General features: G+C 40.9%; 1 protein-coding gene across 2 annotated transcripts in view; it reads right to left on the bottom strand.

Moving 5' to 3' along the window:
* Nucleotides 1–26,712, bottom strand: part of Usp37 (ubiquitin specific peptidase 37) — a 105,816-nt gene that overhangs the window by 6,867 nt on the left and 72,237 nt on the right. For both annotated transcript variants that reach the window (XM_045146754.1, XM_045146755.1), the window contains 5 exons: nt 13,003–13,258; nt 7,944–8,110; nt 7,379–7,439; nt 3,666–3,781; nt 741–810 (listed from right to left, as the gene is read on the bottom strand). In XM_045146754.1, the coding sequence (XP_045002689.1) occupies nt 741–810; nt 3,666–3,781; nt 7,379–7,439; nt 7,944–8,110; nt 13,003–13,258 (670 nt within the window). The remainder of the gene's footprint in view (nt 1–740; nt 811–3,665; nt 3,782–7,378; nt 7,440–7,943; nt 8,111–13,002; nt 13,259–26,712) is intronic.

Here is a 26,712-nt window from a genome sequence, read left to right as displayed (position 1 = left end):
CATGAAAGCCAGGCCAGACTAGCGAGCCAGCCATGAGCTTCACGATTCTTCTGGTTCGGCCGCCCATTGCCACAAGTGCACTGGAATGACCACGTGGTGTCTGGCTTTATGTGGGTGCTGGGGTGCAGGCTTAAGAAGGCAGGTACATTTAACCATGAAGCCAGCTCCCCAACCCCCAAAGGAAAGACTTAAAAAAAATTTTTTTTTTCATTTGAGGAAGAGAGAGAGAAAGACAGAGAGAAAGGGCATGGCAGGGCCTCAAGCTACTGAAAACGAATTCCAGATGCATGCACCACTTTGTGCATCTGGCTTATGTAGGTCTTGGGGAATCAAACCTGGGAGAGAAAGATAAACAAACTCCAGATGAATGCACTGCACCATTGTATCTGGCTTTATGTGGGTACTGGGTAATCAATCATTAGGCTTTGCAGGCAAGCACCTGAAGCACTAAGCCATCTCTCCAGCCCCAGGAAAGTTTTTTTTTTTTTCTTTCTTTCTTTTTAAAACAGGGTCTCATGTAGCCCAGGCTGGCCTCCAACTCACAAACCCAGGTTATGTGGTAATGGGGATCCAATTCAGGGCTTTGTGTATATTAGGAAAGCACTCCACCAACTAAGCTACATTCTCATACCCTTAGGTTTTTTGTCATGCCCTCAATTTATACCTTAGAAAGACAGGAAAAGAGTAACATGAAAGAGCAAACGCTGTTTCTTCATTTCTACAATGCTGAAGTGTCTTACCTGAAGAAGAGGTGCTGCCAATGTGACTGACGACACTGATAAGCCGATAGGAATGGGGGAGATTTCCTGTCTGGAAAACAGAAGGGAGCAAAAAGGAGCAAAAAACCCCAAACAAACAAACAAAAAAAAAAAAAACCTCTTCATCTTAATGATTCAAAGCAAAATACTGAAGGGTTTTTTTTTGAGGTAGGGTCTCACTCTAGCCCAGGCTGACCTGGAATTCACTATGTAGTCTCAGGGTGGCCTTGAACTCAGTGATCCTGAGTGCTGGGATTAAAGGCGTGCACCACCACACCCAGCTTGAAGTTTATTCTCAATGCTAATTTATTCTCATAGCTTCAGTGTAAAGTGTAGACAGACTCAATAACAAAATCTGTTGGTTTTATCTGCCTTTATTTTCTGGCCCAAGAATTCCATCTTAAAGACTTATCCAAGGAAATAATTCAAAAGAAGAAAATACATGTTATTCACTGTAGCATTAACTAAAACAATAAAAATTAGAACAATATACCTAATAATAGTTGACTGCTTAATGGTATAGTAATTCCATACAACGTTATCCAGCTATATAGGAAAATTATGTAGCTCAGCCACACCTAGGGCCTCGACACATACGAGCACACACACACACAAATAAATAAGTTAGCAATACAAGGGTGAAGCTTGGAGAATACAGATATATGTAAGTCAAACCATTAAAATGTTCTTAAGCCGTGGTGCACACCTTTAATCCCACCACATGCAGAAGTAGAAGGACTGAGTTCAAAGACATCCTGAGACTACACAGTGAATTCCAGGTCAGCCTGGACTACAGTGAAACCCTACTTTGAAAATTAAAAATAAAAATAAATAAATAAAGGGCTGGAGAGGGCTTGGTGGTTAAGGCACACCTTCAAAGCCTAATGACCTTTGTTCAATTCCCCACTACCCATGTAAAGCCAGGTACACAAAGTGGAGCATGTATCTGGAGTTCATCTGCAGTGGCTAAAGGCTTTGGTATACCTGTTCTCTCTGCTTGCATATATATAAAAAGCATTTCTGAAAAAAACCTACACAAGACCCTCAAAATAGAAAGAAAAAGCCGGGCATTGTGGCATACACCATTGATCCCAGCACTCGGGAGGCAGTGGTAGGAGGATTGCTGTAAGTTTGAGGCCACCGTGAGACTACATAGTGAATTCCATGTCAGCCTGGGCTGGAGTGAGCCCCTATCTTGAAAAACCAAAACAGGGAAAGATGATGACATCAAAATAAAAGAGAGACTGATTGAGAGAGGGATGGAATATGATGGAAAGTGGGGCTGCAAAGGCACAAGTGTATGTTGGGGGGAACTATGATTTATTGTGCATAATTATGGAAGTTATCAATACAAAAAGAAAGGAAAATAAATAAATAAAGTAAAATAAAACCTGAGGGGATGGAGAGATAGCCCAGCAGTTAAAGGCATTTGTTTGCAAAGCCTGCAGCCTAGGAGATGGGCATTTGATTGCAAGAGCAAGAGACCTTGGCATGCATGTGTGTGCACGCACACACTTCACACACTTAAATGGTGGCACACACCTTTAAACATTCAGGAAGCAGAAGTATAAGGATCACTGTGAGTTCAAGGAGCCTGGGCTAGAGTGAGATGCTATCTCCAAAACAAAACAAAAACAAAAACAAAATCAAAAACCCCTGAGCTGGGGAGTAGAGCTCAGTTGGTACGATGCTTGCTTAACATACATAAAACACTGGGATGGATATACTCAACACTACATGAACTGGGTGTGATGGTGAATGCTTGTAATCCCAGTATTCAGGAAGGGGAATTAAAGGCAGAAGGGTCAGAAGTTCAAGGGTTTGCAGACAAGCACCTTAACCACAGCCGCCCACTCCCCGCCCCCTTCTTGAGACAGGGTTTTGCTCTGTAGCTCAGGCAAACCTTAAATTCATGGTGATCCTCCTGCTTCAACCCTTCAAATACTAGAAGTACAAGGATTAGCAAGCTTTACTTAGACCTCTCTGTATTTGTTATGTATGCATGTGTACTTGTATATCCATGTGCCTATAAAGGACCATAGCCAGTGTCTTTCTTGATTATTCTCCACTTATTTATTTGCAGGACCGAATGAGAATGGACACACGAGAGCCTCTCTTGCTTTTGTAAACAAACTCCAGACACATGTGCCACTTTGTGCATGTGGCCTTATGTTGGTACTGGAGAACTGAACCTAGGCTCTGCAAGCAACCACTGAGGTGTCTTCTCAGCTCTTTTCTACCTTATTTATTGAGAGATCTTTCACTTGAACCTAGAACTTGCTTGATTTGGGGGATCCCTGTCAAATCTCCTGAGCTCTGGAATTACAGGTGATGTGGCATGTCTGGCATTTACGGAATGCTGGGGATCCAAACTTAGGTCCTCTTCCTTACATGGCAAGTGCTTCACTGACTGAGCCATAACCTTAGCCCCATAGTATTATTTATAGATAGACAGATGATAGAACAGAAATTGTGGGTTTAAGTACGGTAGGATCCTGAGTGATCGAAATATGGGAAGAAATGATTTAGGAAAGGAGGGGGGAAAAAGACATCAGTGTGCTCTAGTTGACACAATTTATTAAAAGTTTTTTCTTTTTTAAATTTTTTTTTTTAAGTTTTTTCTTTTGAGGCAGGTTCTTGCTCTATCACTCTAGTCCAGGCCTGACCTGGAACTCACTCTGTAGTCCGAGGCTGGCCTCAAACTCTGTCTCTGAATGCTGGAATTAAAGGCATGTCCATCATACTTGGCTCATAGTGATCTTTCTACCTCAGCCTCTGAGTGCTGAGATTATAGGCCACCAAGCCCAGCTCCAGTTTTCATTAACTGTAATAGTTACTTGGTGGAGCTAAAGGCAACTTAATATACATATGCTTTATGTTAGCAATTCACTCAGGGTGAAACATTACCTCAGCATTTCTTTTCAGCTCCTCAGCTTCCGCTTCTGTGTACTCCATATCAAAAACATCTTCATTTCCAGAGTCCTCATCTGAGCCCAGTGAATCCAGAAAGGAGCTGTTATACTCTGAAGAACCAAAGACAAGACTCTTGTAAAAGTTCTTAGCTGGAGCTAGGGAGCACGATGGCACCTGCCTGCAATCCCGATACTGGAGAGGGGGAAGTAGGAAGAAAATGACCTTGAGGCCACTCTGGGCTACAGTGACAACTTGTCTTAAAAAAGCAAACCCCAGCCAGGTGAGGTGGTGCATGCCTTTAATCCCAGCACTTAGGAGGCAGAGATAGGAGGAGCGCCATGAGTTCAAGACCACCCTGACACTACACAGTGTCATAGGTCAGCCTGAGCTAGAATGAGACCCTACCTCGAAAACAAAACAAACAACAAAAAAAATGCAAACCCCATGCCAGGTGTGGTGGTGCATGCCTTTAATCACAACACTAGGGAGGCAGAGGTAGGAGGATCACCATATATTCAAGACCACGCTGAGACTACATAGTACATTTCAGGTCAGCCTGAGCTAGAATGTGACTCTACCTTGAAGGGAAAACAACAACAACAACAACAAACACCTGGGTTGGAGATGGCTTAGAAGTGAAGGCACTTGCCAGCAAAGCCAAAGGATCCAGGTTTGATTTCCTAGTACCCACGTAAAGCCAGATGCACAAGGTGGTGCATGTGTCTGGAGTTTGTTTGCTATGGCCAGAGGTACTGATGTGCCCATTCTCTATCTGCCTCTTTCTTTCCCTCTCTGTCTCAAAAAAACAGAAAATTGGGCTGGAGAGATGGCTTAGTGGTTAAGCGCTTGCCTGTGAAGCCTAAGGACCCCAGTTCGAGGCTCGGTTCCCCAGGTCCCACGTTAGCCAGATGCACAAGGGGGCACACGCGTCTGGAGTTCGTTTGCAGAGGCTGGAAGCCCTGGCGCGCCCATTCTCTCTCCCTCTATCTGTCTTTCTCTCTGTGTCTGTCGCTCTCAAATAAAAAAAAAATTAAAAAAAAATTAAAAACAAAAACAGAAAATTAAACAAAAAAATGTATGGCTTGGTGGTGCAAGCCTTTAATCCCAGCACTCCCAAAGCAGAGGTAAAAAGATTATCATGAGTTCAAGGCCAGTCTAGGACTACAGAGGAAGTTCTAGGTCATCTGGGCAAGAGCTGAGACTCTACCTCAGAAAATAAATAAATGAACAAACCCCACTGGACCTCCACAACATTGAGCTCATCAACACTTTGACATGCATTATGGAGACAGAACAAAAAAACAAAAACCATCCAGCCATTGTGGAAATCAGTGTGGAGGTTCCTAAAACAGCTAAAGATTGATCTACCATATGGCCCAGCTATAGCACTTCTAAGCATATATCCAAAGGACTCATATCATCTTCTTAGAAATACGTGCTCAACCATGTTTATTGCTGCTCAATTTGTAATAGCTAGGAAATGGAACCAGCCTAAATGTCCCTCAACTGATGAGTGGATAATGAAGATGTGGCACATTTATACAATGGAGTTCTACTCAGCAGTAAAGAAAAATGAAGTTATGAAATTTGCAGAAAAATGGATGGACCTGGAAGAGATTATGCTAAGTGAGGTAATCCAGGCCCAGAAAGCCAAGCGCCACATGTTCTCTCTCATATGTGGATCCTAGCTACAGATGACTGGGCTTCTGTGTGGGAATGAAAATACTTAGTAGCAGAGGCCAGTGAGTTAAAAGGGAAACATAAAGGGAAGATAAAGGAAGGGAGGAGGGTAGTACTTAATAGGTTGATATTGTATATATGTAAGTACAATGATTGTTATGGGGATGTAATATGATGGAGAATGGAATTTCAAATGGGAAAGTGTGGGGGGTGGGGAGGGAGGGAATTACCATGGGATTTTTTAAATAAAAATGCTAATAAAAACTTAAAAAAAAAAAAAAGAAAGAAAAAAGAAAAGAGGTAAATAAGTCATCAAAACGAGAGAGGCATCCATCTCTGGCCTCCATATGCATGCGTACACACACATGTATGTGTACCTGTGTACAAGTATGCCCATGTGCAAATGAACACACATACATGCATATATGTAAGACAAATAATAAAAACCATACAACTGGATCTTGGTGTGGTGGCACACCTTGTAATCCCATCAACTGGGAGGTAAGTGTAGGAGGATCAGAACTTTGAATCTTGTCTAGCTAGTCCAAGGCTACATGATACCCTGACTCAAAATGACCAAAACCCAAACCAAACCAAACCCAAAACAGAGCAACAAAACCATAAAAAAGTGGACCCAGAGATGGATGTGGTGGCGTACACCTTTAGCCCCGGCACATGGGAGGCAGAGGTAGGAGGATCGCTATGAGTTAAAGGTCACCCTGAGACTACATTGTGAATTCCACGTCAGCCAGAGATAATGTGAGACCCTACCTCAAAAAAAAACAACAAAAAGGACCCAGGGGAAAAGAAGAGACTTTAATAAAGGAGTCAGGAGGACTCTCCAAGAAAATGGTTGGGGAAGATTAGAGCACCTGTGTATAGATGTAGGGCCATCAGTCTACTTCGGAGCAATGTGACTGCCAGCAATGTTCCCATCTTCTGTTGTTGTCCCTTGAGACAGGGTCTCAATGTATATAGCCTAGGCTGGCTTCAAACTTGCTATGTATCCGAGGGTAACCTGGCATCACCCTTTGATCACCCTGCCTCCTCTCAAGTCCTGGGAATACAGATGTACACAACCACACCTGGCTTGTACTATTGTTTAAACCCCAAGACAGTATGTCTGGAGAAGCCTAACATGGATTCTTATTTGTGATTTCGACTCAACTATGTGGATTTTTTTTTTTTTTCCCCCAAGGTAGGGTGTCACTCTGGCCCAGGCTGACCTGGAATTCACTATGTAGTCTCAGGGTGGCCTCGAACTCATGGTGATCCTCCTACCTCTGCCTCCCGAGTGCTGGGATTAAAGGCATGCGCCACTATGCCCAGCAACTATGTGGATTCTTATTTGCGATTTTGACTCAACTACAGTGCCAGTAAAATTCTTACTCTCCTCTGTATTCTGCTGACTAGACCATCCAGGAATGCACATTTCATGCTACCCCAAGACTTGACTTCCATTTGTTTCTGAGAACTGGAAAAAAACCTAAGTAAGTTTAGGAACCAAAAAGTGAAGAGCTAGTCTAGCCTCTGTGACTATATATCTCTTCAGAATACCAGTGCCTGGACCACATATTAGTTCTGTCAAATGTCATGACTGTATGATGAATCCCATGCTAATTTGCACTCACTCATGACTTTGTCCACTGACTTCCCTAAAGTAAGTTATTAAAAATTAATGAGGGGCCAGAGATACAGCTCAGCGGTTAAGAGGCTTGCTTGTAAAGCCTAAGAACCCATGCTTGATTCCCCAGTACCTACATAAAGCCAGATGCACAAAGTGGCTAGAGGCTCTGGCATGCCCATTCTCTCTTTCTTTTTTTTCCTTCAAGGTAGAGACTTGCTCTATCCCAGGCTAACCTGGAAGTCACTCTGTAGTTCCAGGCTGGCCTTTAACTCATAGCGATCCTCCTACCTCTGCCTCCTGAATGCTGGGATTAAGGGCATGTGGCACCATGATTGGCAGCAAATAAATTTTATAAGCTCTTCTATCATTTAACAAATGTAATTAAAAATGATCTCCATACCTTGAAGACTTAACTCTGTAGCTCTTTTGAGGTCATCATCTTCTTTCTGTTCCCAAGCCTCCTAAAAAGATAAGGAAAAAAAAGGTATTTAAAGAGGTACCGTTGGCTAGACTGGGAGCAATCCTTTTTTAAAAAATATTTAATTATTTTTAGAGAGAGAGAGAGGCAGATAGAGAGAATTGGCATGCCAGGGCCTCCAGCCAACTCCAGATGCATGCACCGTCTTGTGCATCCTGCTTATACCAGGGAATAGAATCTGGGTCCTTGGGCTTCACAGACAAGCACCTTAACCATTAAGCCATCTCTCCAGCCCTGGGAGTAATATTTCATTGTGTTTTAGTATGCAATGAAACTAGTATGCAACATAACTAACAATACATTTCAAACCCAAAGCAAGTTCCAAAAAAGTCTGTTTAATTAATTAATAATTCTTTGTCAATAACTGACTATATGCAAGTCATGTGGAACAATGTCAGATACATAGTAAATGCTTAGCATGTTAATTATCATTATTCTACTTCTTAGGAAAGAAGAAGGGAGGAAGCAGCAATAGAAAATCTCTTACTTGCTCTTGAAGGCTCTGAGCCAATGCTTGCTGAAGCTCCTGTTCTTCCCTTTCGTGCTCCATGTCACATTGCTGGAGCCAATCAACTTCTCCCTGAGATCCTTCTGGAGTTTTGTTTTCTTTATTCTCATCACAGTCTTTTGTTATCTCAGCAAAACTGGAAGGATCTGAGGAAACAGAACATAACATAATTTTGGAAAATTCTCTGTAAAACATTAAAATTTCTGGACTCTTGTGACATCTACTGTTCAGATAATATTTACCCTCACCTCATCTAAAGCTTGTATCCCAAGTGGTGATATAACTGAAAGTGACCTTGAATTTCTGATCCTCTTGCTTCAACCTCCTAAGTGCTAGGATTACAGGCATGTTTTATGTGGTATTCATGAATCCCTGTGTTTGATCCTCAACAGCACAATACCAAGTAAGCTACATCCTCAGACCTCATCTAAAGCTTTTGAGATTTTTCACTACATCTACATCAGTGATTCTCAGCTGTTGCACGAATGAAAATTGGAGTGGGATGAAGAGGCTTCCAGGGTTAGGCAAGGAGGAGTCAGTACCTTATATTACAGAGTTTTTTAATACATTTCTTTTTCAAAGTAGGGTCTCACTCTAGCCCAGGCTGACCTGGAATTCACTATGTACTCGCAAGGTAATCTCAAACTCATAGAAAACCTCCTACCTCTCTCTGCCTCCCAAGTACTGGGATCAAAGGCGTATGCCACCACATCTGGCTTAGATTACAGAGTTTATTTTTAAAAATATTTTAAAATATTATATTTATTTATTTAAGAGAGAGAGAGGGAGAGAGAGAAAAAGGGAACCAGGGCCTCCAGCTACTGCAAACAAACTCCTGATGCATGTGCCACCTTGTGCGTCTGGCTTACATGGGTCCTGGGTCCTTACGCTTTGCAGGCAAGTGCCTTAACCACTAAACCATCCCTCTAGCCCCCTCCACTTTTAAATTCATTTATTTGAGAGAGAAAGAGGCAGACAAAGAAAGAGGGAAAGAATGAGTGTGCCAGGGCATTTAGCCACTGCAAGCAAACTCCAGACACATGTGCCCCTTTGTGCATCTGGCTTATGTGGGTCATGGGGAATCGAACCTGGGTCCTAGGGCTTTGCAGGCAAGCACCATAACTACTAAGCCATCTCTCTAGCACTACATTAGAGTTTTAACAGGGATAGGCTATCTTTAAGTGGGTAAAGCACAGGAAATAACAGATTCCTTTTCGCTATGAAAATGAGTGTTACTAGCATTAGCACTCATCTTCTCCACTTGTGACATCACACCCCAAAATGAAAGATGCAGTCAAATATCCCAAGGCAGTAGAGACTGCCTTTGATTTAGAACTATTGTACAGCAATGGTTCAGTCACTTAACCAATTATTAAAAACATACTACAGTTAAGGATGAGGGAAAGAGCCATACTCCTAGGTATAACATGATCAGGTACTAGAAATAAGTACTGTTTAGAGTTAACTGAGTAAGAATTAGGCTGGGCTGGAGAGATGACTTAGTGGTTAAGGCGCTTGCCTGAAAAGCCAAAGGACCCAGGTTCGATTCCCTAGTACCTACATAAGCCATATGTACAAGGTGGCTCATGCATCTAGAGTTTGTTTGCAGTGGCTAAAGACCCTGGTGCACCCATTCTCCCTATCTGCGTCTTTCTTTCTCAAACAAATATAATAAATTTTAAAAAATAAGCATTAGGGTAAACTGATTAAGCTGTTATTGAGATTTTGCCCAGTGCTTTGTGCGGTCACCACATGTGAAGCCATACTGTTCAATCCTCACACAAAAACCAAACAAAACAGGGGCTGGGGAGATGGCTTGGTGGTTAAAGACATGTGTGTAAAAAACCTGCCACCAGTCTGGGTTTTGATTCCCTGGTACCCACATAAAGTCAGATGCACAAAGTGGCACACGCATCCAGGTTTCATTTGCAGTGGCAAGAGACCCTTTCATTCACTCTCTTTTTAACCCTCATTGCTTGCAAATATTAAAAAACAAAACAATGATATCAAAGAAACAAAGCAAAACTAACATATATTACAGGGCTCTATGGCAGCATATAACTTTAAAACACTCATCCAGGGGGGCCAGGAAAATAATTAGCATTTTTTATGTTCCTTCTCAATCTCTAAATGTGACTAGCTGTGATAAACAGGACCTGTTGTGGTATCGGTCTAGTTATTTACGTTATGAGAACAAGGACCTATCATAAGAATGAGAAAGAAGGCTTCAGGAGGCAGAGGTAAGAGGATCACTATGAGTTCAAGACCAGCCTGAGACTAGAGAGTGAATTCTAGATCAGCTTGGGCTATAGACAGACCCTACTTCGAAAAATAAAAGACAAAACAAAAACCAAACCAAACAAAAAAAGGCCAACAAAAGTATGAGAAAAATGATTCAAAAAATAAGTTATCTGGGAATATAGCTCAGTTTGTTACATACACAATGCCCTAGGCTCAATCTCCAGGACCATATAAATCAGGCACAGTGGTGTAGGCCTATAATCACAGAATTTGGGATTGTATATTATAGAGATAGGAGGATCAAAATTTCTAGGTTATCTCTGCTACACAGGAAGTGGCAGCCTGGGCTCGAGTGAGACCCTATCTCGAAAAACAAACAAACAAACAAACAACAACAACAAAAAAAAACTGGCCTCGAACTCACAGCTAGCCTCCTACCTCTGCCTCCCAAGTGCTGGATTAGTGTGTAAAAAAAACAAAACCAAAGCATTTTTAAATCAACCTTTTATCATTTTACTACAGTTTAAATTCTTAAAAAAAATTTTTCTCTCTCTCTCTTTTTTTTTTTTTTTGAGATAGGGTTTCACTATAGCTCAGGCTGAACTGGAATTCACTATGTAGTCTCAGGGTGAACTCAAACTCATGGCAATCCTCCTAGCTCTGCCTCCCAAGTGCATATGCCACCATGCTCGGCTCTTTTCTAAAGCTTTCATTAATTTATTTATTTGAGAAAGACAGAGAGAAAGGCAGATAGAGAGAATGGGCACATCAGGGCTTCCAGGCCTTGCAAAAGAACTCCAGATGCATGTGCCACTTTGTGCATCTGGCTTTCATGGGTACTGGGGAATTGAACCTGCATCCTTAGGCTTCACAGGCAAGAGCCCTAATGGCTAAGCCATTTCTCCAGCCCATACAGTTTAAATTCTTATCTTAACAAGTTAAGTCAATTATCTAGGGAGATGGCTCAGTGGCTAAAGGCTCTTGCTTGCAAAGCCTATGGGCCTGGGTTCAATTCCCCAGTATCCACATAAAGCCAGATGCAAGATGGGATGTATGTATCTGGAGTTCCCATGCAGTGGCAAGAGGCTGTGGCATACCCTTACTCTATCTCTCTCTCTCTCCCTACCCTTTTTCTCTCAAATAAATAAAAAAAAATTTTTAAACTGGTCAATATGTATAACCTTTATTCATTCATTTTATAAGGCTATTCATGTTAGTAATATGCTACTTACTATCTGTCTTAATACGGCATTCGATAGCTCTCTATCACAAAGATCACTTCAAAACTTAGCATCTTGGTTTTAAACATGAAATCAGAAGTAGCTATTGTACAAAGTCAATATCTGTTATTAAAATGAATGCTTTCATTAGAAAAGGAATTCAGGGGCTGGAGAGATGGCTTAGCGGTTAAGCGCTTGCCTGTGAAGCCTAAGGACCCCAGTTCGAGGCCCATTTCCCCAGGACCCACGTTAGCCAGATGCACAAGGGGGCACACGCGTCTGGAGTTCGTTTGCAGTGGCTGGAAGCCCTGGCGCGCCCATTCCCTCTCTGTCTCTTTCTCTCTCTCTCTCTCTGTCACTTTCAAATAAATAAATAAAAAATGAACAACAAAAAAAAAATTTAAAAAAAAAAGAAAAGAAATTCAGACACCCCCATGGCTTAGATTTTAAGGTCACTGAGAAATTTTGATGGTGGTGAGCTGAAAATCTCCTCCCTGTAGAGAAGCTGATAGAAAGCCATAAAAAACTATGCTGCATGCAGCTCCATGGGAGAGAAAGTCATCAGTGTAAATAAGCTGATAGAAAGCCATAAAAAACTATGCTGCATGCAGCTCCATGGGAGAGAAAGTCATCAGTGTAAATAAACCACAGTGGACACTGCAAGTCTTCAGTTTGGTCAGCCAGGCCAAATGAGCCAATGGGTGCAATAGTGGCAAGTCTGTTATGGGGAAACAAACAGCTCCACTGGAGGGAATATGACACATTCCTTTAATCCCAGCATTTAGAAGACAAAGGTAGGAGGATTGCTATGAGTTCGAGGCCAGCCTAAGACTACAAAGTGAATTTCAGGTCAGCCTGGGCTGAGAGGTGGCTCATTGTTTAAAGATGCTTGCTTGCAAAGCCTAATGGTCTGAGTTCAATTCCTCAGTACGCATGTAAAGCCAGACGTACAAATTGGTACAAGCAGTGACAAGAGGCCCTGGTGTACCCATTCTGTCTCTCTTTCTTTTCTCTCTGCTTGTAAATTAAATAAAAATAAATATTTTAGAAAATAAGGATATAGAATATCTCTTAAACAAATTTATCTTCCCCAAAGCTGCTATAGCTATATGCCACTTATGATTACTGGTTTTGATAACTTCAATGTTATTCACCACTGGAATAGATAACCAAGAATTATACAAATATTCCTTTGTTATCTCCAGGGAATTGTAGCACTGGAAAAAAGAACTAAAGGCAGGAAATAAATCAAGAAGAGTAACAAAGTCAGTGATATCTATAAACAGTAACTAAACAGAGGACTGAATAATGATACATGCGTTAAAGAATAAATATCTGCTATAAAACCATCCTTTTTTGGTTTATAGTTAAAACAGGATATTCTATTGCTTGCATATAAAATAATTCAAAATTGAAGGGGCTCTGGCTTCATAAACAAAGTAATTTTGTGATATTCTGCTATTTTTTTCCCTTTCCAAAACGTGAAGGTTTAGATTATTTAGAAGCCCTCTGTCAATGTAAGGTTTTGGAACACCACTATGGGTTGTGTAATGTATGTTCACCTTCATGAAACCTACCTGGCTCGGTGACTGTTTTGGGCTTCCCAGTCTGCACAGCATCTGGATGTTCAAGCATGTCTTGAATATCATCTTCTGCAAATCCAGTGTCTGGGCTGCTGGTTGGTTTATCGTCTTCTTCGTGACTGTGCATGGGTGAGCCTTCGCTCTTACTGATCTCTAAGACAGCTGCAAGCAGCTCTTCTTCATTCATCCTGTCAAATCCAGAGTTTTCTAATCCGGATTTACCAGGTTCCATTCTGTATGATTTTGAATCCTGAAAAAGAGCATTACTTTGACAGGAAACCAGAATGCCTCTAAATACAGCTAGTAGCTACAAATATACCTAATACAGCTTAAGAGTTTAAAGTAGGAAGTTCATTTCTAAAAATTTCTCTTTAAAAATTTTTAATTTTAGCTGGGCGTGGAGGGCCTTTAATCCCAGCCCTCGGGAGGCAGAGGTAGGAGGATCACCGTGAGTTCGAGGCCACCCTGAGACTCCATAGTGAACTCCAGGTCAGCCTGGGCTAGAGTGAGACCCTACCTCGAAAAACCAAACAAACAAACAAAAAAAATTATTTACTTGTGTGTGTGTGAGAGAGAGAGAGAGAGAGAGACAGACACACAGGTAGAATGGGCACTCAAGGGTCTTTTGTCACTGCAAATAAACTCCAGAAGCATGTGTCACTTTGTGCATCAGGCTTTATGTGGGTATTAGGGTATAGAACTGGGGCCAGTAGGCTTTGCAAGCAAGTGCCTTTAACTGCTGAACCATCTCTCTGGCCAAAATTTCTCTTATTTAATGTTTTGGGCTACTAAATAACCAATATGTAAGCTGTAGCAAACCTAACCCTTTTTTACTTCTTTTTTTTTGAGATGGGTCTCACTCTAACCCAGGCTGACCTGGAGTTCAGGATGTAGTCTTAAACTGGCTTCAAAATGACAGAGATCCTCCTACCTCTGCCTCCCAAGTGCTGAGATTAAAGGCATGTGCTACCACACCTGCCTAAACTTAACTTCTAAAATAATAACTACATAAGAGACAAGGCCTCATATGAAGCTCAGGTTAGATGTGAACTTCTTCTAGTCTTGACTCCATTAATAAGCTCTGGGACTATATGTGTGTACCACTAAGCCCAATTTATACAGTATTGGAGATCAAACCCAGGGCCTTGTATATGCTAGGCAATCACCCTACAACAAGTAGAAACTTGAAGAATACATCAAAACTGATAAAAAACTTAAAAATAAATAAAAAGGGGCTGGGGAGCCAGGCATGGTGGTACATGCCTTTAATCCCAGCACTCAGAAAGCAGAGGTAGGAGGATCGCTGTGAGTGTGAGGCCACCCTGAGAATACAAAGTGAATTCGAGGTCAGCCTGGGCTAGAGTAAGACCCTGAGGGGGGGGGGAGTAGGAGGAGGGGCTAGAGGAGATGAGTCAGCATTAAAGGTGCTTGCCTGCAAAACCTGTCATCCCACAGTTCAATTCCCCAGCCACCCATGTAAGTCTGTTGGGTGTCTGTTTACAGCAATAAGAGACCCCAGCACATCCCACCCTCACATATATGTGCAAATCACTGTTTTTTCGAGGTAGGGTCTCAATAGCCCAGCCTGACCTGGAATTCACTATGTAGTCTCAGGCTGGCCTCAAACTCAAGGTAATCCTCTAATCTCTGCCTCCCGAGTGCTGGGATTAAAGGTGTGCATGGTGTGCCACCACGCCTGGCCCTGTCCTCTAAATCTTTAATGGACTGAAAAAGAAACTTACAACTCCTGAATAAATTCTCTTCAATAGTAACAAAGTCACTCATACCAGGTAAATTATCTCCAACACTGCATAATCTGCATGATTGTGAATCCAACACTATAGAGGTAGAGGCTGGAGGATCAGTTCAAGGTTATCTTCAACAACAGTGAGTTGGGGGCCAGACTGAAATACATGAAACTGTCTCAAAAAATAAATAATTAAGCTGGGTGTGGTGGCACACACCTTTAATCTCAGCACGTGAGAGGCAGAGGTAGGAAGATCACTGTGAGCGTGAGGATAGCCCAGGACTACAGAATGAGTGCCAGGTTATCCTGAGACCCTACCTTGAAAAAACAAAAAATGATGCAGCCATTTCTGTCTCTCTCAAATAAATAAAAACAAAAATGTTTTAAAAAAACATAATTTAGGGCTGGAGAAATGTCTTAATGGTTAAGGTGCTTGCCCGCAAAGCCTAAGGACTCACATTCGACTCTTCAGGTCCCATGTAAGCCAGATGCACAGTGACACAAGCATGCAAGGTTACACATGTGCTCAAGGTGGCACAAGCATCTGGAGCTCACCAATTCTCTCACATAAAAACAAATAATAATTTTAAATAACCTTGGCCAGGTGGGGTCTGGTACATGTCTTTAATCCCAGCATTCAGGATGCAGAGGTAGGAGAATTACTAGGAGTTTGAGGGCAGGCTAGAACTAGAGTAAGTTCCAGGTCACCTGGGCTAGAGTGAGAGGCCACCTTGAAAACAAACAAAAAAAGGTTGTGTTTGCCAGACATAGTGGAGCATGTCTTTAACCACAGCACTTGGGAGGCAAAGGTAGTAAGATTGACATAAATTTGAGGCCATCCTGAGACTACATAGTGAATTCCTGTTCAGCCTGGGCTTGAGTGAGACCCTACCTGAAAAAACCAAAACAATTAAAAACCCTAAATAAATAGACATATAGATAGACAGACAGGTTTGACAGAATCTCCTTGTAAATTATGGTGAGATTTAATCAAGTAATATTTGTAAAGTAGCTGGGCATGGTAGCACACGTCTTTAATCCCAGCACTTGGCAAGCAGAGGTAGGAGGATCACTATGAGTTTGAGGTCATCCTGAGACGACATAGTGAATTCCAGGTCAGCCTGAGCTAGAGTGAGACCTGGCCTTGAGAAACCTAAATAAATAATAAATAAATCTGTAGAATACTATGCCTAGTACCTAGCTTATACTAAGTGCTCAAAAACATTGTTAATGTATGTGTGTTGGGAGAGGGGAAGTTGCTCAAGCCTATAACGCAGTGTTAGGTCAGGACGGGCTCCCAAGATGGAGTCACCAAGGTCAGCAGAATGGTGACAGAGGCATAAGTAAATAGATTATCCACATGCCTCAAGAAACCACCGGGTCATTATCCCCTCCTTGCCTAAAAATGCCCCAGGTGATGGTTTCCTGCCTCCTTATTTCCTAAATTACAAGGTCACTGTTCTGGTGTCACACCCTAGCTATTTTAAATGGTTAATGTAATGATCTTCCCTAAAGGAACTTTTCTATTCTTTTTCCTTCCCTCAACTGAAAAAACCTTATAAAGCCCACTACCTGAAAACGCAGGATGCCTGTGCTCCTCTATTGTGAGTCAGCCCTGGCAGCTCCTGCTATGTCCTCCCCACCCTCAATAAAAGCTTTCACCTTTGCCTCAAAGTAGTTTGCATGGTCTTGGTCACTCCCAAGCCTTACACTTAGTACTTAGGAGACTCAGACAGGAGGACTGCCATGAGTTCAAGGTCAGTCTGGGCTACAGAGTGAGTTCCAGGTTAGCCTGGGATACAATGAGATCCTGTCTCTATATACATAGGGCTGCAGAGATGTCTCAGTGGTTAAAGGCATTTGCTTGCAAAGCCTAGCAGCCAGGATCAAATTTCCAGTACCCACAAAAAGCCAGATGCACATAGTGGTGCATGCATCTGGAGTTTATTTGCAGTAACAGGAGGCCCTGGTGCACCCATTCTCTCTCTCATTATCTGCTTACAAATGAGTAAATAAATCTTTTTTTTTTTTTCCTTTTGAGGTAGGGTCTCACTCTAGCCCAGGCTGACCTGAAATTCACTATGTAGTCACAGACTGGTCTCGAACTCACGGTGAGCCTCCTACCTCTGCCTTCCAAGTGCTGGGATAAAAAGCATGTGCCATCATGCCCAGCAAATAAAACATTTTTTAACCTTTTCACAATTTTTATTAACATTTTCAATGATTATAAAAAATATCCGTTGCTAATACACCCCCCTGCACTTTCCCCTTTTAAATTCCATTCTCCATCATATTACCTCAGCATCTCAATCATTCTATTTACATATATACAATACCAACCTGTTAAGTACCCTCTTCCCTTCCTTTTTCTTCCCTTTATATCTCCTTTTTAACTTACTGGCCTCTGCTACTAAGTAACTTCCTTCTCACACAGAAGCCCAATCATCTATAGCTAGGATCTACATATGAGGGAGAATATGTGGCGCTTGGCTTTCTGGGCCTGGGTTACCTCACTTAGTATAATCCTTTCCAGATCCATCCATTTTCCTGCAAATTTCATAACTTCGTTTTTCTTTACTGCTGAGTAGAACTCGACTGTATAAATGTGCCACATCTTCATTATCCACTCATCACTTGAGGGACATCTAGGCTGGTTCCATTTCCCAGCTATTATAAATTGAGCAGCAATAAACATGGTTGAGCACATACTTCTAAGGAAATGAGATGAGTCCTTAGGATATATGCCTAGCAGTGCTATAGCTGGGTCATAAGGTAGATCAATGTTTAGCTGTTTTCGGAACCTCCACAAGGATTTCCATAATGGCTGGACCAGATTGCATTCCCACCAGCAGTGTAGAAGGGTTCCTCTTTTTTCACATCCCCGCCAACATTTATGATCATTTGTTTTCATGATGGTATTCAATCTGACAGGAGTCAGATGGAATCTCAATGTAGTTTTAATCTGCATTTTCCTGATGGCTAGTTACGTAGAACATTTTTTTAGATGCTTATATGCCATTCGTATTTCTTCCTTTGAGAATGCTCTATTTAGCTCCATAGCCCATTTTTGATTGGCTTGTTTGATTCCTTATTAGTTAACTTTTTGAGTTCTTTGTATATCCTAGATATTAATCCTCTATCAGATATATAGCTGGCGAAGATTTTTTCCCATTCTGTAGGTTGCCTCTTTGCTTTTTTCACTGTGTCCTTTGCAGTACAAAATCTTTGTAATTTCATGAGGTCCCAGTGATTAATCTGTGGTGTTTTTTTTTTTTTATGTTTGTACTTTTCAGTAGTTATAATTTTGGTAATAGTATTCTTTTTGTTTTAAATTTTTATTAACATTTTCCATGATTATAAAATATATCCCATGGTAATTCCCTCCCTCCCCACCCCCACACTTTCCCATTTGAAATTCCATTCTCCATCACATTACCTCCCCATTACATTCATTGTAATTACATATGTACAATATCACCCTATTAAGTATCCTCCTCCCTTCCTTTCTCTACCCTTTATGTCTCCTTTTTAACTTACTGGCCTCTGCCACTAAGTATTTTCATTCTCATGCAGAAGCCCAATCATCTGTAGCTAGGATCCACATATGAGAGAGAACATGTGGCGCTTGGCTTTCTGGGCCTGGGTTACCTCACTTAGTATAATACTTTCCAGGTCCATCTATTTTTCTGCAAATTTCATACCTTCATTTTTCTTTACCGCTGAGTAGAACTCCATTGTATAAATGTGCCACATCTTCATTATCCACTCATCTGTTGAGGGACATCTAGGCTGGTTCCATTACCCAGTTATTATAAATTGAGCAGCAATAAACATGGTTGAGCACATACTTCTAAGGAAATGAGATGAGTCCTTTGGATACATGCCTAGGAGTGCTATAGGTCATATGGTAGATCAATCTCTAGCTGTTTTAGGAACCTCCACACTGTTTTCCACAATGGCTGGACCAGATTGCATTCCCACCAGCAGTGCAGAAGGGTTCCTTTTTTTCCACATCCCCGCCAACATTTATGATCATTTGTTTTCATGATGGTGGCCAATCTGACAGGAGTGAGATGGAATCTCAATGTAGTTTTAATCTGCATTTCCCTGATGACTAGTGACGTAGAACATTTTTTTAGATGCTTATATGCCATTCGTATTTCTTCCTTTGAGAACTCTCTATTTAGCTCCATAGCCCATTTTTTGATTGGCTTGTTTGATTCCTTATTATTTAACTTTTTGAGTTCTTTGTATATCCTAGATATTAATCCAGATATATAGCTGGTGAAGATTTTTTCCCATTCTGTAGGTTGCCTCTTTGCTTTTTTAACTGTGTCCTTTGCGGTGCAAAATCTTTGTAATTTCATTAGGTCCCAGTGGTTAATCTGTGGTTTTATTGCCTGAGCAATTGGGGTTGTATTCAGAAAGTCTTTGCCAAGACCAATATGTTGAAGGGTTCCCCCTACTTTTTCCTCTAGCAGTTTCAGAGTTTCCGGTCTGATGTTAAGGTCTTTAATCCATTTGGACTTAATTCCTGTGCATGGCGAGAGAGAAGAATCTATTTTCATCCTTCTGCAGATATATATCCAGTTTTCAAAACACCATTTGCTGAAGAGGCTGTCTCTTCTCCAATGAGTATTTTTGGCATTTTTATCGAATATCAGGTGGCTATAGCTACTTGGGCTTACATCTGGGTCCTCTATTCTGTTCCACTGATCTACATGTCTGTTTTTGTGCCAGTAACATGCTGTTTTTGTTACTATGGCTCTGTAGTATAGGTTAAAATCAGGTATGGTGATACCACCAGCCTCTTTTTTGTTGCTCAGTATTATTTTAGATATTCAAGGTCTTCTGTGATTCCAAATGAATTTTTGGATTGTTTTTTCTATTTCCATGAAGAAAGCCTTTGGAATTTTGATAGGGATTGCATTAAATGTGTAGATTACATTAGGTAAGATTGCCATTTTCACGATATTGATCCTTCCAATCCAGGAACAAGGGATGTTTCTCCACTTTCTAGTGTCTTCTGCAATTTCTCGCTTGAGTGTTTTAAAGTTCTCATTGTATAGATTCTTTACTTCCTTGGTTAGGTTTATTCCAAGGTACTTTATTTTTTTTGATGCAATTGTGAATGGGAGTGATTCTCTGATTTCATCTTCTGTGTGTTTGTTGTTAGCATATATGAAGGCTACTGATTTCTGTGTATTTATTTTGTATCCTGCTACATTGCTGTAGGTTTTGATCAGCTCTAACAGCTTGCTAGTAGAGTCTTTAGGGTCCTTTATGTATAGAATCATGTCATCTGCAAATAATGATAACTTGATTTCTTCCTTTCCAATTTGTATCCCTTTTATGTGTGTCTCTTGCCTTATTGCTATGGCTAAGACTTCCAAAACTATATTAAATAAAAGTGGGGACAGTGGACACCCTTGTCTTGTTCCTGATTTTAGTGGAAAAGCTTCCAGTTTTTCCCCATTTAGTAATATGTTGGCTGTAGGCTTGTCATAAATAGCCTTTATTATATTGAGATATGTTCCTTCTATTCCCAGTCTCTGTAGGACTTTTATCATGAAGGGATGTTGGATTTTGTCAAATGCTTTCTCTGCGTCTAATGAGATGATCATGTGATTTTTGTCCTTCAACCCATTTATGTAATGTATTACATTTATAGATTTGCGTATGTTGAACCATCCCTGCATCTCTGGGATAAAGCCTACTTGGTCAGGGTGAATGATCTTTTTGATATACTCTTGTATTCTGTTTGCCAATATTTTGTTGAGAATTTTTGCATCTATGTTCATGAGGGAGATTGGTCTGTAATTTTCTTTTTTTGCTCTATCTTTGCCTGGTTTTGGTATCAGGGTGATGCTGGCCTCATAGAAGGAGTTTGGTAGAATTCCTTCTTTTTCCTTTTCCTGGAAAAGCTTAAGAAGCAATGGTGTTAGCTCTTCCTTAAAAGTCTGGTAAAATTCAGCAGTGAATCAATCTGGGCCTGGGCTTTTTATAGTTGGGAGATTATTGATAACTGTTCGGATCTCCATGTTTGTTATAGGTCTATTTAAGTGATTAATCTCATTTTGATTTAATTTAGGTAGGTCATATAGATCAAGGAAATCATCCATTTCTTTCATATTTTCATACTTTGTGGAGTATATGCTTTTATAGTATGTCCCTATGATTTTTTGAATTTCTCTGGCATCTGTTGTGATGTTACCTTGTTCATCTCTGATTTTATTAATTTGTGTCTCTTCTCTCTTTCTTTTGGTCAGATTTGCTAAGGGTTTATCAATCTTGTTTATCCTTTCAAAGGACCAACTCTATGTTTCATTAATTCTTTGGATTGTTCTTTTTGTTTCTATTTCATTAATTTCTGCCCTAATCTTTATTATTTCTTCCCGTCTACTGATTTTTGGTTTGCCTTGTTCTTCTTTTTCCAAGGCTTTAAGGCGAAGCATTAGGTCGTTTACTTGCGACCTTTCTAATTTCTTAATATAGGCACCTAAGGCTATAAATTTACCTCTTAGAACTGCCTTCATTGTGTCCCAGAGATTTTGGTATGTTGTGTTCTCCTTATCATTTGACTCTATAAATTTTTTGATTTCCTTTTTGATTTCTTCATTGACCCATTCATCATTTAGTAGTGTATTGTTTAGTTTCCATGATTTTGTGTATGCTCTATAGCCTTTCTTGCTACTGATTTGTAGTTTAATTCCATTGTGGTCAGATAGAATGCAAGGAATTATTTCAATTTTCCTGAATTTTTAAGATTTGTTTTGTGTTCTAATATATGGTCTATTTTAGAGAATGTTCCATGTGCTGCTGAAAAGAATGTATATTCTGCAGCCTTTGGATGAAATGTCCTGTATATATCTGTTAAGTCCATTCCTTCTATGACCTCATTTAGTCCAGATGCCTCTCTGTTTATTTTTTCCCGGGATGACCTGTCAATTGATGAGAGTGTTTGGTGTTATCTGTGACCTTAGTTCTAATAGTGTTTGTTTGATGAATTTGGGAGCCCCCATGTTAGGTGCATATATGTTTAGGATTGTAATGTCCTCCTGTTGGAGTGTGCCCTTAATCAATATAAAGTGACCTTCCTTATCTTTCTTGACTAACGTCAGACTAAAGTCTACCCTGTCTGATATTAGGATAGCAACCCCTGCTTGTTTTCTAGGCCCATTTGCTTGAAACACCGTCTTCCAACCGTTCACCCTAAGATAATGTCTATCCTTTGTAGAAAGGTGAGTTTCTTGGAGACAACAAATTGTAGGATCCTGCTTTTTAACCTAGTCTGCAAATCTATGTCTTTTCGTTGGGGCATTGAGACCGTTGATATTAAGAGATATTATTGAAAGGTGTGTATTTATGTTTGCCATTTTTGTGTGTGTGTGTGTTACTGGTTCTACCTGTACTCTCTTCTGTTAACTAGTATTTGAGTATTGCTTGTTTTTTCTAGGTTCCTTATATGTGTGCTTTTCCTTTTTTTCAGCATGGAGGATTCTATCAAGTATTTTCTGTAGAGCTGGTTTTGTCTTCAAATACTCCTTTAACCTGCTTTTGTCATGGAATGTCTTTATTTCTCCATCTACCTGAATGGATAACTTTGCAGGATAAAGTAACCTTGGTTGACAGTTGTTATCTTTCAGAACTTGGAATATATCACTCCAAGCCCTTCTGGCTTTAAAAGTTTGTGTTGAATAATCTGCTATAATCCTGATGGGCTTGCTTTTGTAGGTAACTTGATTTTTCTCTCTAACTGCTTTCAATATTTTTTCTTTGGTGTGTGTGTTTGGAAGTTTGATTATAATATGGCGAGGAGAGGTTCTTTCTGGGTTTTGTCTGGCTGGGGTTCTAAAGGCTTCCTGTATCTGTATTGGCACCTCTTTCCCAATTTGGGGGAAATTTTTTTCTATGATTTTGTTGAAGACGCCTACTATGCCTTTGGATTGGATTTCTTCCTCTTCTACTATGCCCTGAATTCTTATATTGGATCTTTTCATAGTGTCCCGAATATCTTGAAATTCCCACTCATACTTTTCTATAAGTTTGTCTTTCTCTTTGTTGGACTGTATTATGTCTGCCACCTGGTCTTCTAGCTTAGATATTCTGTCCTCTCCCTCATCCATCCTACTGGTGAGATTTTCTACAGTTTTTTAGTTCATTAACTGTGTTCTTCATTGCTAGTAATTCTGACTGGTTTTTCTTTATTATTTCTATTTCCTTATTTGTGTCTTGTATTGCCTTCTTTATTTCATTAAATTGGTGTTCTGCATCTTCTTTGATTCCTTTGATTTCCTCTTTGATTCCTTCTTTGATTGTTTTCATGTGTTCTTTGACCTCTTTGAACATATTTATAATCATTCTTTTGAACTCTTTCTCAGGCATTTCCTCTAACTCTTTCTCACTGGAGGACATTTCTGATGCATTAATACTTTTAAGCCGATTTATATCGTCTTGCTTTTTAGTGTTTCTTGTGTTATAATGTATATATTTTTGCATCTTGGATTAAGTTAATGCTTGGATTTTCTAGCTAGCTGTGTATTCTTAGCTGTATCAATTGATTTGATGTAATATATTTTCAGGGTAGGACCTTAAGGTGTAAGGTGTGGCTCTTAAGACTCTCAGAGTATCTACAAAGATGTTCTTAGGGGTTGAGTTTCCCTGCTATAGGAGTATTCAAGCAGGCTAAGTGGAGTAAAATACAGGTAGATTCTAAAATTTAACTAAACACTGTACACATTCAATCAAAAACAGTCCCGAGTATGTATGCAAGAGTAGTTATTATAACGACCAGATCCTCTATCAACAAAAAGGTTAAGATTTCTGGTCTGTTGAGGGATCCAAGTTAGCTTGCGACCAAGTGAGACCCTTCCCTTGTGCAATCCCAGTTACCTTGGATGATTTTGGTCTCAGTCAAGTTGCTGCCTGGGTCGTCAGGCTGCTGTTCTGATTTCTGGAGCTGGGCACTTGCTTTTCCTGCAGGGCCAACCAAGCCTGGCAAGTGTGGCTCTGCAGATCAGCTCCCCTGCTGCTGGAACTGCGGCTGCTCAAGCTGCCCCTGCTGGGCTGTAGCCACTGCTGCTGAAGGTGTTGCTGCTGGACCCACCGCTGCTGCTGCCTCTGCTGCTGCTGTAGCTGCCACTGCTGAAGCCACCACTGCTGCTGAAGCTGCTGCTGCTGTGTCCATTGCCGCTGCTCCCCCTGAAGCTGCTGCTGCTGAGTCTGCCGCTGCTGCCACTCCTGGGTCTGCTGCTGCTGGGGCCGCTGTTACCGGTGCTGGAGCCGCTGATGTTGCTGCCGAACTCTGCTCCTGCTTGGGTCCCGCTGTCAGCCCAAGTTGGCGTGGCCGGGTCCCGGGACGCTGCTCTGTTCGAAGGAGCTGGGCTCAGGCGGTGGGGGAGGGGAGGGAGCCACAGCTGCTCTGGTTTTCACGCTGCTCCATGTGTTCTTCTAACTCACGGTCTGCTCCTCTGTTGCTCGCTGCTGCTCTCCCCTCACGTTTCCCGAGTTGCTGAGAGCGCGGTGTGAGGGGAAGCGCCCGCACCTGGCTTTTCCTGTGGCTCGAGCTGAGTCTGGCGGCTTTCTGATGCGCCGCGGCCGCGGCGGTTGGCCGAGCTGCCAGAGCTGCTTTTCCCGCCTGTGCAGGCTCTGGATGCTCTATAACTCTTCTACTTCTCTGCTGCCACTTCAATTTCCTATACACCTCACTTTTCAGTAAAAGTGTGTATTTTGCTGAGTTTTTTTGGTCTTTTTTCCCCCCTAGGCCGCTTTGGCATGGTACCTACGCCGCCATCTTAACTGGAAGTCCTAATCTGTGGTTTTATTGCCTGAGCAATTGGGGTTGTATTCAGAAAGTCTTTGCCAAGACCAATATGTTGAAGGGTTTCCCCTAATTTTTCTTCTAGCAGTTTCAGAGATTCAGGTCTGATGTTAAGGTCTTTAATCCATTTGGCCTTAGTTCTTGTGCGTGGAGAGAAAGAAGAATCTATTTTCATCCATCTACAGATATATATACAGTTTTCCCAACACCATTTGCTGAAGAGGCTGTCTTTTCTCCAATGAGTGTTTTTGGCATTTTTATCAAATATCAGGTGGCTATAGCTACCTGCACTTACATCTGGGTCCTCTATTCTATTCCACTGATCTACATGTCTGTTTTTGTGCCAGTACCATGCTGTTTTTGTTACTATGGCTCTGTAGTATAGGTTAAAATCAGGTATGGTGATACCACCAGCCGTATTTTTGTTGCTCAGTATTATGTTAGATATTCGAGGTTTTTTGTGATTCCAAATGAATTGTTGGATTGTTTTTTCTATTTCTATGAAGAATGCCTTAGGAATTTTGATAGGGATTGCATTAAATGTGTAGATTGCTTTTGGTAAGACTGCCATTTTCACGATATTGATCCTTCCAATCCAGGAACAAGGGATGTTTCTCTACTTTCTAGTGTCTTCTGCAATTTCTCACTTGATTAATGTTTTAAAGTTTTTCTTGTAGAGATTCTTTACTTCCTTCGTTAGGTTTATTACAAGGTACTTTATTTTTTTGATGCAATTTTGAATGGGAGTGATTCTCTGATTGCATTCTCTGTGTGTTTGTTGTTAGCATATATGAAGGCTACTGATTTCTGTGTATTTACTTTGTATACTCCTACATGGCTATAGGTTTTTATCAGCTCTAACAGTTTGCTAGTAGAGTCTTTAGGGTCCTTTATGTATAGAATCATGTCATCTGCAACCTCTTACCTCTGCCTTCCAAGTGCTGTGATTAAAAGCATGTGCCATCATGCCCAGCAAATAAAACATTTTTAAAAAGGAATCTTAGCTGGGCGTGGTGGTACACACCTTTAATACCAGCATTCGTGAGACAGAGATCGGATCACTGTGAGTTTGAGACCAGCCTGAGACTACATAGTGAATTCCAGGTCAGCCTGGGCTAGAGTAAGACCCTACCTCGAAAAACCAAAATAAATAAATTAATGAATTAAAAATTAAAAAGGAATCTTGATTATATATATGTGGGTTGGGAAGAGAGCTTGGTAGTTAAAGGTGCTTACTTGCAATGTCTGCTAGTCCAGGTTAAAATCCCAAGCCACCCATGTAAATTGGTGGCAAAAAGTAGTACTGCTGGCATGTGTTTTGCAGTGGCAAGAGGCACTGGTGTCCCCTTTTCCACAACCAAATACTTTTTTAATTACAAAAAATACATAAAGAAAAATCAACAAGTCATCTGGGTATGATGGCTCATGTTTGTAAACTTTGCACTTGGGAAGCAGAGGCAAGAGGATCACTGAAAGTTTGAGGCCAGACTAGGCTGCACAGTAAGATCTTGCCTCAAAATAAGACCAGGCAGACATAATTACTATAAGTATTTAGTATACTTTAGTATTACTATAAGTATACAGTAAAAATTCTGTTTACTACTGCCAATATTCTATTTTTTTTTTCAAATTTTTATTAACAACTTCCATGGTTATAAAAAAATATCCCATGGTACTACCCTCCCTCGTCCGAATTTCTCCTTTGAAACTCCATTCTCCATCATATCCCCTCCCTATCTCAATCAGTCTCTTTTATTTTGATGTCATGATCTTTTCCTCCTCTTATGATGGTCTTGTGTAGGTAGTGTCAGGCACTGTGAGGTCATGGATATCCAGGCCATTTTGTGTCTGGAGAGAGCATGTTGTAAGGAGTCCTACCCTTAAGGAAGGGTAGGACTCTATTTTATTTTATTTTATTTTTAAAATTTTAAATTATTTATTTCTTTTGGTTTTTCAAGGTAGGGTCTCACTCTGGTCCAGGCTGACCTGGAATTAACTATGTATTCTCAGGGTGGTCTCGAACTCATGGTGATCCTCCCACCTCTGCCTCCCAAGTGCTGGGATTAACGGCATGCGCCACCACGCCGGCAGGGTCTTATGGTTTTTATAGCTTGACCTTACTTCCTATTTATCCTCT

Source organism: Jaculus jaculus, chromosome 4, assembly GCF_020740685.1.
Source record: "Jaculus jaculus isolate mJacJac1 chromosome 4, mJacJac1.mat.Y.cur, whole genome shotgun sequence".
Lineage (NCBI taxonomy): Eukaryota > Metazoa > Chordata > Mammalia > Rodentia > Dipodidae > Jaculus > Jaculus jaculus.
This window is presented reverse-complemented; position numbering and strand designations above follow the sequence as displayed.